This window comes from Cygnus atratus, chromosome 1 (assembly GCF_013377495.2).
Source record: "Cygnus atratus isolate AKBS03 ecotype Queensland, Australia chromosome 1, CAtr_DNAZoo_HiC_assembly, whole genome shotgun sequence".
Classification (NCBI taxonomy): Eukaryota; Metazoa; Chordata; class Aves; order Anseriformes; family Anatidae; genus Cygnus; species Cygnus atratus.
Genome location: NC_066362.1, coordinates 127,239,198 through 127,255,476, shown reverse-complemented (window position 1 = coordinate 127,255,476; position 16,279 = coordinate 127,239,198). Strand labels below are relative to the sequence as shown.

The 16,279-nt window shown below is 40.3% G+C and overlaps 2 protein-coding genes across 2 annotated transcripts in view; one reads left to right on the top strand and one right to left on the bottom strand.

The window, feature by feature from the left end:
- Nucleotides 1–16,279, top strand: part of BEND2 (BEN domain containing 2) — a 446,678-nt gene that overhangs the window by 211,252 nt on the left and 219,147 nt on the right. The gene's annotated exons all lie outside the window — the stretch shown is intronic.
- The window catches only part of SCML2 (Scm polycomb group protein like 2), a 70,336-nt gene that overhangs the window by 29,983 nt on the left and 24,074 nt on the right, over nt 1–16,279 (bottom strand). The window contains exons 4-7 of the mRNA XM_035542214.2: nt 15,998–16,068; nt 9,888–10,122; nt 5,681–5,769; nt 4,065–4,308 (exon numbers count right to left, since the gene is read on the bottom strand). Coding sequence (XP_035398107.1) covers nt 4,065–4,308; nt 5,681–5,769; nt 9,888–10,122; nt 15,998–16,068 — 639 coding nt within the window. The remainder of the gene's footprint in view (nt 1–4,064; nt 4,309–5,680; nt 5,770–9,887; nt 10,123–15,997; nt 16,069–16,279) is intronic.

Genomic DNA, 16,279 nt, shown 5'->3' with positions numbered 1-16,279 from the left:
AGTCCAAGATCCCAAATACAAATTTATGAATAAGAGGAATAGAAAACAAAAGAGAAACCAGAACAATGCCACGAAGTCTTAGACACCTTGTACATTTCTGGTTCCAGAGGCTCAAAAATGACAGAGCTCAAATGGAAACTGTACAGAATAACAAAGGTGATCAGTGGAATAATTTAATTCTGTGATCAATTCAGATCACATAACAAGGTAAAACAGAACAGGATTTTATAAGTTTCTAATAAGGATAGTTGTGGGAAAATAGAAAAACCATGGTGGATATGAAGAAAGCTGTTAGGGAATGGCTATTTACTGACTCTTTCTGTACAAGAACTGGAAGCCTAGGAAGCTGTTTCAGTCCAAGAGAACTAGATGGCAAAAAATTAAACTACCAGCAAGGAAAAAGGTATCTCCTCTTCCACAGAACTCCCTGCTACAGGATGCTTTAGGAGATAATAGTTCACGTCTCCAAAACATAATTGAACAGACACAACCAAACTCTTCCAGGAGGCACTCAGCATAAATTCTCTGGGGCTTGGGCAGTGCTGGGCTGTAGACTGCCAGATACTAGGAACACATCTGCAAACCTCTCTCCTGCGCGCATTTGCTTTTCTTCAGACATCTGCTTTCAGCCACTGTTGGAAAAAGCCTGCTAGAGCAGGTCCTTCACATTCATCCAGCACAGATATTATCATGCCAACTTTTTTTCACCAGCCATAGTTCACGCTGATGTTCCTGTGTGACGAGTCATCTGTAAAAGCACTTAAGTGCCCACGAGACTCAGAGAAAACAAGCTACTGCATCCTTAAAATATTAACCCTGGGCCAGCAGGTCAACCCAACATCAAGCACTGCTTTCATACCACATATTATGTAAATTACTGCTATCCTAGATATTTCTAAGAAATCCAGCTACAAAATTAGCTAAGTACAGCTTCTGCTAGTATAAACATTAAACAACTACATTTCATCCCACTAAGCACATGCCTTGCCACCCAGCCAGGTCCAACCAAGCTGAAAGGGACCAAAGACAAAGCATCAGCAAGAAGATTAAGGACTGAACATTAGAAAGTTGTTTTGGACAACTGTTTGTACCTACCTTCGTCATTTTATCTTCTATTGATCATGTCTTAGCTCTTGAGCTTATCTTTCTAAAACCAGTGCGAGTTACAGAATGCAAGGCTGAAGAGACCACATATCCTGTTTTGAATAAATTCACCAATATCTAAGAAGGCTCTGTTCAAACTGTTCTTAAAAACAACCCATGACAGAGGTCCTACATTCTCTCCGGGCATCCTAAATGGCTAAGAGAGTAAACAGCTGCAATAAAATGTTCTGTAATTTTCAGATCATCTCCCTTACTGCAGTTTCTCTCTTGCTAAGTGCTAAATCAGACCCTAAAAATGTAAGTCTCATGGCAGGAAATTGTTGTCTTAGGTAGGGATGAAACCTAAAGCATCATTTATCATTTACATACTTAGATTACAGGATATTGTTTTTGCTTGGTGACTAAAATTTGTTTTGTTTTCAGTCCTTCACTAGTGATTTACCACGTTTAAATGCTTTCAGGAAAAAAGTAGTTACAAAAAAACCTGGAATATTTCGCATAATACCAACTCTGAAATCTAAGCCACGCTCAGTCAATTTTTTTCACTCTCTACTGTGGCAATTCAAGACAGAAATACTGAACTAACCTGCAGGAAAAAAGTCTGGGCTAGAACGATACCATAATATTTCATGTGAATTCCTACAATATATTATCTGTCATACTTTCTTCCATAACAGGAGTAGTCAATGTTAATGTGACTTAATGAAGAATCCTGACAACATTATCAAATTTCTGAATTGAAATGACTTGATTACACTCTCCTTGAAGCTATTATTTACATTTTAATAAAGGACTATCATTACAGTACTTTAATGGCTCAAAAGCAATCAAATAACAGTGAAATACCTAACCTGAGAGCAAAAAATATTTCATCTAGCTACGTAAACTTGACAAATGCACGTCTGAAAAACAAGCATATGAAGAAAAATTTGGAGAAGAAACTCTTCCTGCTCTGAATGGGGAAAAAAAGGACCACACAAAGTTTTAATAAAACTGCAGTTAACCTTGGACACACTTTTAGAATTGCAAACAACAAAATCCTTAGCCTTCACCTTCCTGCTCCCCACTTCTATCATGTCTCTAAAATTCTCCAGTTTTGACTGAACTTCTGCAAGAACCTTGCCTTGGGTTTTATCAATGCTTGAAGTGTCACTGTTTTTCATAAAAAGGGAATAGAATCCAGAAAGTTACATGGCTAGGTAATTTCAGCCTCCACCAAATTTGAACACACTCAGGAAGTGTGTTTATTTTAATACCCAAACAACTGGAATATTTAATCAAATTTACTAACTAATTGTTATACAACTCTTTGATCCCTATCAAACACTAATCGGTCAAGAAGAATGTTGTACATGTTATCTCAAAACACTGCTGGGTTTCCAGCACTGAAACTGGAATAGACTAAACAATTTCATAACACTTCTTTCCAAAAGATACAACTGGAGTCAGCAAACTAAACAGTCATAAAAGTATCTTCTAAAAAATTTACATCACTTATTTACACAGTCCCTTTCCTATAAAGCCATTTTATTTCTCCATAGTTGACATAATTAACTTACCATAATAACACACCTCATTCAGGACTTCTCAAGAAAAAGTCAACCTTCTGAAGAAGCTGAGCCGTGCACTTTACAGATTGGGAACACAGACACATCAGGCCATAGTCAGTTTGGGACCCACTACATCATTTTGATCGAATGTAGGCTGTCCTCAACTCACTTTCCCCTGCCTTCTCACTGCAGATTTGTACCTGCACATCTTGGATCTGTCTGTACAGCTCCACACACCATTGCTCCCTCGCTTAAATCTGCTGCTACGGACTAAACTAGATTAGTTACTGTGACCCAGTAACTGCGGACAGTATTACAGAGAGGCAGGTGAGGACAAGGACACAGAGGAATCAAATTGCTGAGAAAGGGACTCTGAACTGATCTCAGCTAGATCTTCCATATGGTTCTTGACCAGTTGGCAAGGGACTGAGAAAAATAACAGGGAGGGATAAAGCAGGGGGAATGACTGATTTCTTCCCTTCTTGGTTCTATTCCTTTGGTACCTCCTGTGGGAGCTCTGTGATACCAGTTTGCTTGTTCCTCACCTAGCACCAGCTATGAAAGTGCTCACCATTAGAACAGCTCACTCTGGTCAACAGTATTGAAGTGTTTAACTAAAATATGGCTCCCCTCTTAAAAAACCTCTCTTTCATTCAAATCGGAAGAGAGCGACGGTAGAGGAGCCCAAATAGTTTGGCAGAAAAACCTTGCATTACAGAAATGTGACAGAGTAGGAGAGGGATTACATTCAGGATATTTCTCTTTATTCAATTTCTGACTTTCTAGGGTAGGCGGCTGTAGATTATAAAACGAGGTGGCCATTACTTAAGAGAACTCCATAACCATTAAGTACAAATATCCATAAAGGTACAAGGATGATAAAGCATTCAGAATAGGCAGCTTCGAGACAGATTTTTGTGAGTGTGAAGCAAAAACCTCCAAAATATATAGTTTAAACCTTCAATCTTCGCAGAAGCAAAGTTGCCGTAATATTCTTTTCTTTAAAAGACTATTTTACTTTATTTTCTTAGCAATCAGCTTAATGTAAAGTACTGTTGCAGAGAATATATTGGTATCGTCAAACAGGAGCATTTGTCTATAATACAAACAGCAAAACTAGTTTAGGTCCAAGACTTTTCACAAGCACACAAAAATTCAAGATTATCAAAAGCCCTTCAACAGTAGAATATTAAATAAAATGTTCCCAGAATTACTACAAACAGACAAACCTGTTTCCCAGAAACTATCCTATTAGCTTTAAAATACATCAAGAAAATTCAACAATATTTCATCCTCATCAACTGCTCGCAAATCAAGTATCCAGTCTTATCTGCATACAGCCAGCTGGTTTTTAAAATTCTGCTGTAATTGAGGGGAAAAACAATTAAGCAATATTATTAGTCATCTTACCATTGTTCCCTGGTGGTTGTAATGCATCTCCTGTCAAGCTACACCATCCAACTGGGAAAATATCTCGAGAATCACATCTGCACCAATAGTCAAATGCTCCTCTCCAGCCATCAAATGTAACAAAAACTTCATCTCCTTTCACATCTCCAATGGTTGCTGGGCAAATCAAGTATGGGTTCTTTCTATCTATAGCTTCAAGTTTCATTCCAACTTTAAAGCAGTTTGTCACAGGTTTCAGTGGTTCCTACAGAAACAAGATTGGTAGAATATTTGTGTTTGTATGACCCCTTAAAAATAAAAAACAGAAAACCTCTGTTTTTCTTCAACATTCTTATTTCTTATACTCACTACTCTCAAGAAGTTATAATAGACGTTCAAAGTAACTTACTGATGCTTCACATTTGCTTTTTCTCTTCTGTGTTATAAAAATCTAGATTCTATTCCCACAAACACAGTTGGGATAATTAGCAAAATGCCCCATGACAGCAAGGCTGTGCTGAAAGTATTTACATAAGCAATAGGTTGCACCCAATACATTATGCCTCGACAGCAAGACAGCAAAGACACTACCATGAAATCATTACATGCTAATAAGGAAGAGGAGGTTTTCAGGGAATGGGTATTTCTGGGGACTGATAACTGTCTGGTAAAAGCTTCACCTCTCAATTAGTCCATGAAAAATTCATTAGCACTGGACATTATTTATAGGTCTCTGTTAACTAAGCCTGCCTTAGACCAATTCCAAATGGACAAAAGAGAAACAGAATTAAAGTCAACGTGACCAGCAAAAGCATACCCTCACTGCCGAGCTTGTGACCCAAGGGAACCCAAATTACCACCTCAGCCTTAGGAACCTCATTCTCCAAAAATGATCTCAGACATACTGATAGGCCAGCACAGGAAGTATGATTCATCACACCCCCGAAAATTACAATAAGTTAATGTGTAACCAATGTGGCTGCAGGCCTGAAACCAACTCCTTGATTTACTGACATACTTCTAAATGTCATTCTCAGTACCAGAAATGAAGACATTCAATGTGACAGCATCACAACAAAATCACTTTAATATTACTATTGTTTTCATAAATTATTTTTCATGTTCCACAGTAGTTTACTCAAGTTATGTTCAAGAACTAGCAGTTTTTTCTACCATCAACTACATTCTGATTACATATTAAATGATGAGTAACGTGCCCAGTGAAAACATTTAACAGAACCTTTCTAAGCATTACTTTTTTCTGATGGTTCTTGTTCTCCACTAAAAAAAATTTTTCACTCCTGGGCACAATCACTATGTGAACGTGATGCTGTTAAGAAATGTGAGACGATGCATCCCATCTTAAATCCATGACACAGAAAACGAGCTAAAACAATTTTTCTGAACAACACAACATACTTTAGAAGTCTCAACTCAGGAAAAGAGATGCCATCCAACGGGCAGATCACTTCCTGTCTGGTTTCGTACCTTGCCAATCCACTTCAAAGTAGTTCTAAATAATATTCTGGCCTTCCTGTGCTGCATACAACAGGCACTATTTTGGCATCCCCGCTAAATAAATGCAACCATGGACCAATTGATGGAAACTTGTTTACCAGCGGCCCTTTTCCTCTTACCTTCTTGAAGAACGCTGCGGGTGCCATTTCAGCTCCATTTAGAGTTCTTAAGAGAAACATCGGCCAAGAAGATGCATTCATCTGGAATCCTAAGTAACAAATAAATTACTCGTATATAATATCCCTACCTTCAGTTTGTAAAATACAATGGGAAGAAAAGGATATAAAATTGGCTTTATTAATGCCTAATTCCCTGTGTTTCGGACTCGGCCAAAATGAAAGTAATCAAGAAGGAACAGACAGGGCAGGTGTTGGTGTAGAAAGCTGCACAATACATTGCCATTTTCAGCACTTGTTAATTTGTGACTTTACAATTAAATGTGTAAGACCTACCAACATGCACGTTCTAGCACAGGAGATTACCAGGTCATCCCACATAGTCCCTGGCTCAGTGGAACCTCCTCGGTACAGAAATATACCTGGCTTACTTTTCAGGGCCACTTCTCACTCTCAACTTCCTCAGATCCAGCTTCTTTCATTTACTGAAGAGAGACACTCTAATTTTTGAAGCTGTTTTAATTCTTTCACCAGACCACAGACAAGAAAAAGACCGCTTAAGTTTCTCCTCTTCCACCCGCAAAATAAATAAATAGAAATTCTTCAACGAAGAACACATAACAGGGAAGAACAAACATATAATGACTCTAATAAAAGCATGTATCATATTGAAAAACAAACTGGAAGATATTTCTACTTCAATATCCTTCATTAAACAAGTGAATAAAAAGCACAAACAGTAATCAAATTTGTTCAGCTGAACTACCTTATTCAAGGAGAACAAAGGTTTAGCTGAAAACACTCTCGTTCCTGAGAACCTTCCCTCAGAATCTACTTTCTGGTTAAAGAAACAAAACGAAAAATATCCCCGTTGCTTTCTGTGTTTTCCAAATGAATGCTTCAAAGTAATGAGTAAGGTAACAAACGCAGTGGACAGTTTTTCTACATCTTTAGTATCCTGCGTATCTGGCACATTTTTACAGGAAAATTGCAGTGATAAAAAATAGTGAGAATTGGACATTTCTCCACAAAGCAAACATTACCAAAATCTGCCAGGAACTGATGAGCTTCCTCACAACCAAATCTTGAAGATTCTGTTGGAAAAAATGTCCCTAGAAAGGTGGAATGTATTTGAATTCTTCATCAGTTAAATCATTACATCACCTAAATTGGACTGCATGGATTATATGGTTTAACAGTTCTTGAACTTGCAGCTTTAAGCTATTTTCAGTTGAATAAACAGTTTACATGTTGGAACTACCTATGCAACACCTAAATTAATACAAAGCTCACACTTGAGAAATGGCTTCATAATTTGACGACTGCTGAGCTGATTATCGCTCCTGGTTTGATACCAGAGTCTTTATGCAATCTAAACACGTGTGATTACTGAAATGCAGTATTCCTAACCAGCTAGCACAGAAAAGATACATACACAAAGACAGAGGAACTACAACTAAACAACAGTTTCAATTAACTTCACTTGGCCTGTAAGTTGTCCTGGTAAAAAACATACAAAATGTTATCTTCATCGTAATTGGTTGAGAACATTAAGCTCTCAATACCATAAAAGCTCCCCTTTGAAAAACAGAAGCTGGAAGAAGAACGCTTTCCCACCCTAATCATTTTCTCAAAAACCTTAGGTAACATGTATAATTAAACCTATGTAAAAATCAGGTAGGAGGGGCTATTTTAACTTGTGATTATGAGATAAACAGAACATTAGTATCCAGAAGGTTCCCTACTACTCAGGGAAAAAAAATAAAAAAAAAAATCAGTTGCTTAAATGTTTAACAGGAGGTAATTATACACCCAATTAGCTCCCAGCTTTGCCCAGGAACAGGATGCTGTAAAGCTGCCAAGAAGGCTTTTCCAAAAATTTATCTAGGTATGCCAGAATGCTTGATTGCTGGAATTCAGCCTATCTCTGAAAGAATCTAAGACAGGAGGGACAAAATAATGGCACTCGCATTCTTTTCTGAATAACCGTAATTGTTCTGAAGGCAGATAAGCCTACATTTCTAGATGCAGGGAAACATCTGCTTATTTGGAGCTGCACTACAAGCAGCCTGACCGAACAGGAGTAAGAAAGAGTATCCAGAGAAAGGCATCAATCCTTTCTACTGATGATCACGGAAAGTTTCTCTTTGTAATGAATTGATTGTCCCCATTATACATAACCCAGAGTTGTTTTATTCATCAGGCTAGTTTAGAAACACGTTTAAAAAAAAGCACTGTGATCCTAGACTAAAGCCGTATTTTTATTGCCATACATACACGTAAGAACAGACATACTCTTCTCTATTACTACCCTCGTTCATACTGGTATGACTGTACTCATTCTACAAGGTTGTACCAAGAACTTCAGAGAGGCTAAACTGAGTTACTTCTCAAAAAAAAAAAAAAAAATATTCCCCCCCAATCTCAAAAATTTCCAGTGTTTTCATTCAAAATCTCTACATCCACAGGAAACAAGGAAAAAATAAACCCTTTGGGGTTCAGACTCTATCTATCTATCTCAGCTAATACTTTTGCAGACTGGCTCCCAAGCTGCATTGCTTTCCTTGTGTTTCTAAAGCAGCACAACAGCACAAAAATCTACCCTGTTAATCTACGTGAAGCATCTTAATGGTTACGTGAACTGCTGCTATATCTGTTTGCCTGTTTACGAGCAAATCAAGTTTCACACTGTAATGAAATTACACCTTCTGCTATTTCTAGCAGAAGACCCAAAAGCTGTTAACAAATACGGTTGACCGGTTTCTTCAGAGGCCACTAAGAGAAAGCATACCAACCTTCTTCACTGCACCTCTGCCTTGTCACATGTCACAGTTAGAAGACACCAAAGCCAGAATCATAAGACAGGAAGACAACAGTAACCAATTCTTGGCTACAGTTCATTTTTTACATTAAGAACATTATTTCTTGCATCTTATAAACATTACAAGAGATAACAGAATAAAAGAAGTGTTGCTGTTGTGTTTTGGTTTGGTTTTGTGGGGAGGGAATTTAAAGAAATGTCGGCTATTATTTTTCCATCTTTTCAAAAGCTGAACTATTTTCAGACCAACATGAAAAATCACTTTCTTTAAAGACTTCCACACCTAGAATTTTTGGATATAACAAATAGGGTACAAGAATGTAGATCTAGATATACAGATTAATCACAGCAGAGAAAAGCGATACCACAATTACATGACCCACAGTAGTTAATCAGTTAACTCTGAGTATTCATTTTATAGCAAGGAATTCCTTCGTACAGTTCCACGTTTAATAAACTTTCACAGTAAGTTTTGACTAAGCCAAGACCATTTCTCAGTCTGGGAAGACACATAACGCTGTGGTTGGTCCATGTTGCTCATGGAAGGCAAAAGAAATTCTGCGGACTACTTCTAAGCCCAGGATTGCTGCATCCTGTGCATTGAATGTTTGTCATGCTCACAAACTACTCATGACAAACTGATCCAACCCATGTGGTCAATTTGAGCAGCTGAGAATTGCATGCAATAAGCTCGTAGCTTGCTAGAGCTCTGGAGTGCCTTTTTCCTGCCTCTGAGCAGAATGCTGCAATACTGCAGCATTAACCAACCCAGTCCCACCTTTCCCAGATCACAATTTGCTCAGACTGCTTGAGAAAACATTCCGGTTGTCCTGAACTGTATGCACCTTCTGCAGCCCAACTGAGCACTTCACACTGTGGTTAAACGCGAGCGCCTTCTAGTGGGCCACTCTGGTTTCCTGAAGAGGAAGACAGGAGTCAGCCTTCTCCAGGACTCTCAGTTCTTACGAAGGTCTACTAAAAGGAGCACGGACAACACCTAGAAAGAAAACGCCACATCCATACGTACTCACAAGGTAGGGTGTGTGCCAGGAAACATTTTTAGAATGGCCACATGACTGTATATCTCATTATTACAAATGCTGTCAGACACTGCTATATAACACTAAGGGCCTCTGCTAAAAACAAAAAGCAAACAACAAAAAAAAAGAAACACAGCAATTATTCTGCTCATTCTTATGTCAAAAGAATCCAAAAAGAAGAAAAACCTACATTTCACTTACCCTGAATTAATTTGCTCACCTCTCCTTTCCAGTTAAATAATGGTTTGATGAAATGTTAGTACCACTGAATTTGCCCAGAAAAAAAGGTAAAATCAACTACATAAAAGCATTACTCCACACATGTGGGTTCAGAAGCTTTGTTTCTTACCAAGCGGAGGCTGGAGCATGCCCCCTTTCTTTTCGCAGGTCCCAATGGGCTGTATGTCCGAGGAATCCACAAGCCTCCAGAAATCATTTTTGTTGTCACTTCCATCAAGCCGCAACCTTAGCCTGGCACCAGTGATTCCAATTACCGTGGCTATACAAACCGAGGTAACATTGCGAGGATCGTGGGCTTCCAGTTTCATACCGACTTTGAAATCATTCGTAGGTGGACTTCTGGACTACAGTAAGAGATAAAAGACATTTTTTTTATTTTCTTTAGCATTGCTAGATTTACTAGGTAAGTTCAATACACAGCTTTCATTCATACAAACATATCAGATAACTGATAAATATCAAGAAGCTTTTCAACTTTCAGCATTTAGCAGCAAATCAGAGAAGAAGCGTGGATAACCTCCCAACAGCACCACCTCAGATACTTGATGTTTCTGCTTCATAAACATGTCTGACTTTTAAAAACATCAGCACAGCCAGAAAGGGTAACAAGGGAATCCTGTTAAAAATAGGTATACAAAGATGGAGGATTAATACTTGAAGTGAATGGAAAACAAGGACCTCAAGAAACATGACAATCAACTCTTTTTAAAAAGCAGAACAAAAACCTACAAACAAGAATAACTATTTCTTTTGAATTGAAAACTAGTAATTCTCATTTCAGTAGTGTTTTGGAAATTCAAACAAAATTTGGACCCTACAGCACTAGACACTACAAAAACTTAAGTCAAGAGAGTTTCTGCATCAAAAAGAACGTATAATGCAAAGAAAGAAGACAGAAAAATGAATTAATGTTAACTGCAGTTTACAGAAAAAGGAAACAGACAGTCCTAGGCACAGAAAACTTCTGTGCTGAGATACGAACTGCAGCTTGTGCTTATTCACAGAGAACTGAATACATTCATACAAACACACAATGAAATGCCAATTTAATTAGCAGACGAGATTTTTGGGAAAAGATAATGGCACGGGGAAAAGAAATGTGATGAATGCAACTTGGTCTTTGAGCTGATCTTTATGTCACAGCTAAAGGTTAAAAAGAGAAGGAGAGTATTTTTTACTGAGCTGTTACCAGGAAAAGAGAAAAGCTCACGTAACAATACAGTTCTGCCAGAGACTGACTGGATCACAGTCTGATTACTTGCCTACTGGAGTAATGTAGGCAGTAAGATCATCTAATGATGATCAAAAACTTGTATCAACGCTAACTGGGATTGAATGATTCACCTAGTCTTGGAGAAAGATTACTCCAAATCTCACTGTTCTCTTTAGATATCTCTTCCCTTCCAGCCCGAACTTATTCATGGTAACTTTAGCCAATATTATGTTTTACCTTAAATTCTCTCTGCATCTTTGAACCTAATAACAAAATCTACGGTGTATTTCCAGAGGGCAACCTGATCATTTCGCAGTAATCTTTCATCAAGTTAAGCAAGCCAAGCACTGAGGTTTATTGTAGGAGAGGATGACTACTCCCCTGTCATCCTGGAAGACCTTTTCTGCACCTCCTCCAGGACAAAGCTGCCTCTGGACACAGACACCAAGAGCCACAGGCAGCCTTCCACATGCCATTTTAACCCAGTAACTATCCAATACAGACTAACACAACCTGAATCCTAACATGGGAGGCAGGTAGCAGGACCACAAACATGGGCATTCACGCTCACCAGATTTCTATGCTCCTTCCCCTGCCCGTCTGGTTGGGATCCACAGTAAGCATGCAGGGTGCACCTGTATGCCTGGGCTGAAGAAACTTGCTACCTGAACAAGTGTTAGCGATATTTTGTCTCCACCACATTCAATTTTTTAAAACATATCTTGCTCTACCTTTGCCATGCTGTGCAGGCGCAGTGTTCCAAACAGACCCTGATCAACAGGAGGAGCCCTGGAGGAGCCAGAGCCCCCCCAAAAAAAAACCAACACCAAAAGACAAGCAATATTCAGTGAGAGTTGAGGGTAGCATCTGCCAATGCTGCATTTAGCCAGCAGGCTGTCTGAAAGGGGAGCCTGAGCATATTAAATTTAAAGGGCAATTCAATTTCAGGATATTGCTTGTCAAGCTGTTATTTTCTACAACCATGAAAGGCAACCGAGATTGAAAATTTAGAGACTTCGTTTATTTGTTTGTAGGAAAGGTGAGCTTGTTTAAATGGTAACAATGCAAGACACTGCACTAAAAAGGTGACTCCTCCATACCAGTTCCTTACAGCAAAATAATAAAACCAGCTAGATTAAGAGCCTTGATTTAACCTCTGTTCAAACCACCAGGAGCTGAGCTTTTATATTTTAAATTGTCAACTGCTTGAAAAAGAAGTTACAGGGTGAGAGAAAAGGATGTGGAATGCTTCAAAATTGTAGGTACTAATTAAAAACAACCGAGAGCAACAGATAAAATACATTCGGAATTAAGATAAAGGCTCTAATCAATTCCCATTAGCTGTCTATGTCTGTATCTTAATTTATGGTAGATACTTTAATCTACTGCTCCCCAGGTCATTTTTAATTACTACAAAATTTAAACTTTGTAAAATTCCCACAAGTCACAATTTTTGGATATAATTGTCAAATTAAACTTCCCTCTGCTTGCTTTTTGGCTGGCCAAAACAGCGTCTTTCTTTCATTACGCAGAGTGAAAATGACATGTACAATTCATGGGTAACCCAATACAAGTCAAATTAGTCCTACACAAAGCTCAAGCGCTTTAGTTTCTAAAATATGCAAACATTAATTAGTGAGAGGAGCTAGCACTGCAATAATTAACATTGCATATCACTTTCTACTTAAAGGTCAACCTCTAGAAGAAACAGAAAGTCTGCATATGTAAATTGTTTTGAAATTTGTTAAGCACAGACATTAAAGCTCTTCTTTCCAACCCACACACTGCTTAAGCAATCCAAGTCACTCAGATTTATGTGTCTCACTTAGTGCACATTACTTAAACACCTTCATTTAAGATGTTATTCTGCTGTTCAGTTCAGACCTCTTGAGCATTAGCAGCAAAGAGAAAGATGCAACAAAAACAAAGAAAGGCTCCTGAACAGTTTTCTGCCATAGCTACACATCCCAAGGGCATATGCTCTGGTCATGACGGTCCATGGTCTGTGAATACGGCACTCACTCAGAACAACCCAGGGACACGCTGCTGTTCTCTGCCTCTACCGAGGCAGGGCTTGGGGTCTCTGCCTTTAGCTGGTATCCACTATGAAAAACACATACTGTAGAATAAATTTCTGAAGATAATAAATTTTAGGTGCTCCAGCCAATAAGAGCTATGGACACTGCTATTCTTAGCCCTCTCTCACTGAAAGCAGTATGAGAGGGGTATTTATCCTCATCTCCTGAAGGGAAAGCTGGGATTCAAGATCTAGTATGAGGAAACACTATCACCTGCTCTCCCCTCTCCCTATTCTCTGTTCCTCCAAGCAACTTGACATACACTGTGTGATCTTCCTCTCCTCCTCTGATTATTCGTTCACGTCGCTTTTTGTTTGGTCCCCATTGGAGGCCAGTTATCACAGACTGCCAGCGAACCCTAGAAGATACCTTTCTGAACAGACCCAATCCAGCAAAGTACACATGCCCAGCTTGTCACACCTATTACAGTTCTACCAACCTGAACTTCCCGATCCCCTCAGCATCTATCTGCCCAATACAGCGAAGGCATACACACTGAAACTCTTCCTACGTAATTCTCTGCAGCTAGCTCAGACGCTCCTCAACTTGGGAACATAGTGGACCACAGCTCCCCCTACAGAGAGAAAAATCCCAGCAGAGGTTGACAGTCTCCAGAAGGCTAAACAGCTGAAGGTCATGAGCTGTAGTGGGTTTACATGGCAAGGTTCTGATAGCGGGGGCTGCAGGGGTGGCTTCTGTGAGAAGAGCCCACCAGTTGCCCCATGTCAGATACGGGCCAGCTCCAGCTGGCTCCAAAGGAACCCAATGCTGCTCAGAGCTGAACCAATAAGTGATGTTGTTTGCACCTCTGGGAGAGTAGATTTAAGGAAGGGGAAAATAAACTCCTGCGCAACAGCAGCTGGGAGAGTGAGGAGTGAGAAGCAGCCCTACAGCCCCCAAGGTCAGTGCAGCAGGAGGGCAGGAGACGCTCCAGGCACAGAGCAGAAGTTCCCCTGTGGGCTGTGGAGAGGCCCCTGGTGGAGCAGGCTGTCCCCTTGCAGCCCCTGGGTCCCACATGGAGCAGATCTCCACGCTGCAGCCCATGGAGGAGCCCCCGGTGGAGCAGGTGGATGTGGCCTGGAGGAGGCTGCGGCCCATGGAGAGCCCCCACAGGAGCAGGCCCCGGGCCAGAGCTGCAGCCCGTGGAGAGGAGCCCACGCAGGAGCAGGGGGTCTGGGGGGAGCTGCCGCCCACCCGTGGGGGACCCGTGCTGGAGCAGTTTGCTCCTGGGGGATGGATGGAGCCTGTGGTACGGAGCCATGTGGGAGCAGTGCTTGAAGAGCTGCTGCCTGTGGGCAGCCCCCGCAGGCTCAGTTCGGGAAGGACGGTGTCCCGTGGGAGGGACCCCACGGGGAGCAGGGGCAGAGAGGGACCGAGAAGGAGCAGCGGAGACGAAGCGTCAGGGACTGACCGCAGCCCCCATTCCCCGTTCCCCTGCGCCGCTCAGGGGGAGGAGATAGGAGAGGGTGGATGGGGGAAAGGTGTTTTTAGTTTGTTTCTCGCTTCTCTAGCTTGTTAGTAATAGGCAATAAATTTCCCTAATCTCCCTATACCAAGTCTGTTTTGCCTGTCACAATAATTTGAGTGATCTCCCTGTCCATATCTCAACCCTTGAGCCCTTTCCATCATATTTTCTCTCCCTTTCCCTTTGAGGAGGGGGAGTGAGAGAGTGGTTGTGGTGGAGCTCAGCTGCCCAGCTGGGTAAAACCACCACATTAGCTCACACAAGACGGTAGATTTAAACTGCATCTGCAAATAGATACAAAACCATAGGACAAGGGGCAAATCAAACTCGCAACGCACAATGTGAACAGCACCCTAAACACCCTTTGTACACTCTCCTTACAACCTCTTACTGAGTGACGTACAATACTGAATTCTGATAACCTGAGACTGTAGTTAACGCTTGCATACACTTCAGTAAACTTGATCTTTTAAATTCCTATCTTTGATATGTTTAACCTTAGCCACTCTCCATATTTTGCCTAGCAGAAGTACCACTTCAGCAACCATAACTCTACACTGAGTTCAGGGGCAAATAGTTTTCTTCATTATAAGTCTAGTATTACCTTTGTATTCCATCATAGAATCACAGAATGGTTTGGGCTTGAAGGGTCCTTAAATATTGCCCAGTTCCAACCCCCCTGCCCTGGGCAGGGACACCTCCCACCAGACCAGGTTGCCCAAAGCCCCATCCAGCCTGGCCTTGAACACCTCCAGGGATGGGGCATCCACAGCTTCTCTTGGAAACCTGTGCCAGGGCCTCACCATCCACTGAGTAAAGAATTTCTTCCTTAAATCTATCCACTTTCAGTTTAGAACCATTGCCCCTTCTCCTGTCATTATAGACCCTGGTAAAAAGTCTTTCCCCATGATTTTTTTTTAATTGTATTTTTTAAAGTCCATTATCTATTACACCCTGCTCTGAAAGAGCCAAAATGTAACATATTTGAGAGATCCAGAAAAGAACTGGTGAATAAGTTCTCCTGCACATGCAAACATGTATTTTGTACATCTTGTAGCTTTTCAGAACTGAAAGGACTCTTACAGAAATGGGGCTGGAGAAAGACTCCTGTGATTATCAGCCAAATGTTAATTCTCACAGTAAACCTCTAAGATTACTGGAAAAAATAGAAGATATTTTTGAACTCTGATAAGACTATCTGTTTTCATTAACTAGTCTTCTTTTGAAGAAAAAGAGTCCAAAGCTACAACTTTAATGAAACCCTCAAAGTTTGGCTTAAGGCAGAAACCAAGAATGGAAAATCTCAGCCTCTGGCTTCTGCCAAAACTGTAAGCTACTGATAAACAGAGATCAAAAGAAGTCAAACAGAAAGTTTGCAAGCAGTCCTAACATAAAAGTTGCTTCATCATCACCCTGTAACATGGAGGCACACACACACACTTGCAAAATAGTATTTGGCATACCTGTCTGAAGCAATGTAGAGGGGCAGCTACTGATTCAGTCTCTTTCAGATAGTCATCCCAATTAAACTGTTCTGGAAGACATAAGATAAAAAAGACCATAAAGACAGTTTTTAAAGGGAACAGAAATTAAGAGAGAGGTTGGGGAAAGAGAGGGCAAAAAAACTACCCATCCAACTATCTCGTAGAATATATTTTTTTCCAAGAACAGGATTACAATAAAATGCAAACTCCACCTTTGCAAAATACACAGCTTGAAATAGCTTTCTGTAAATCCATCAGCGG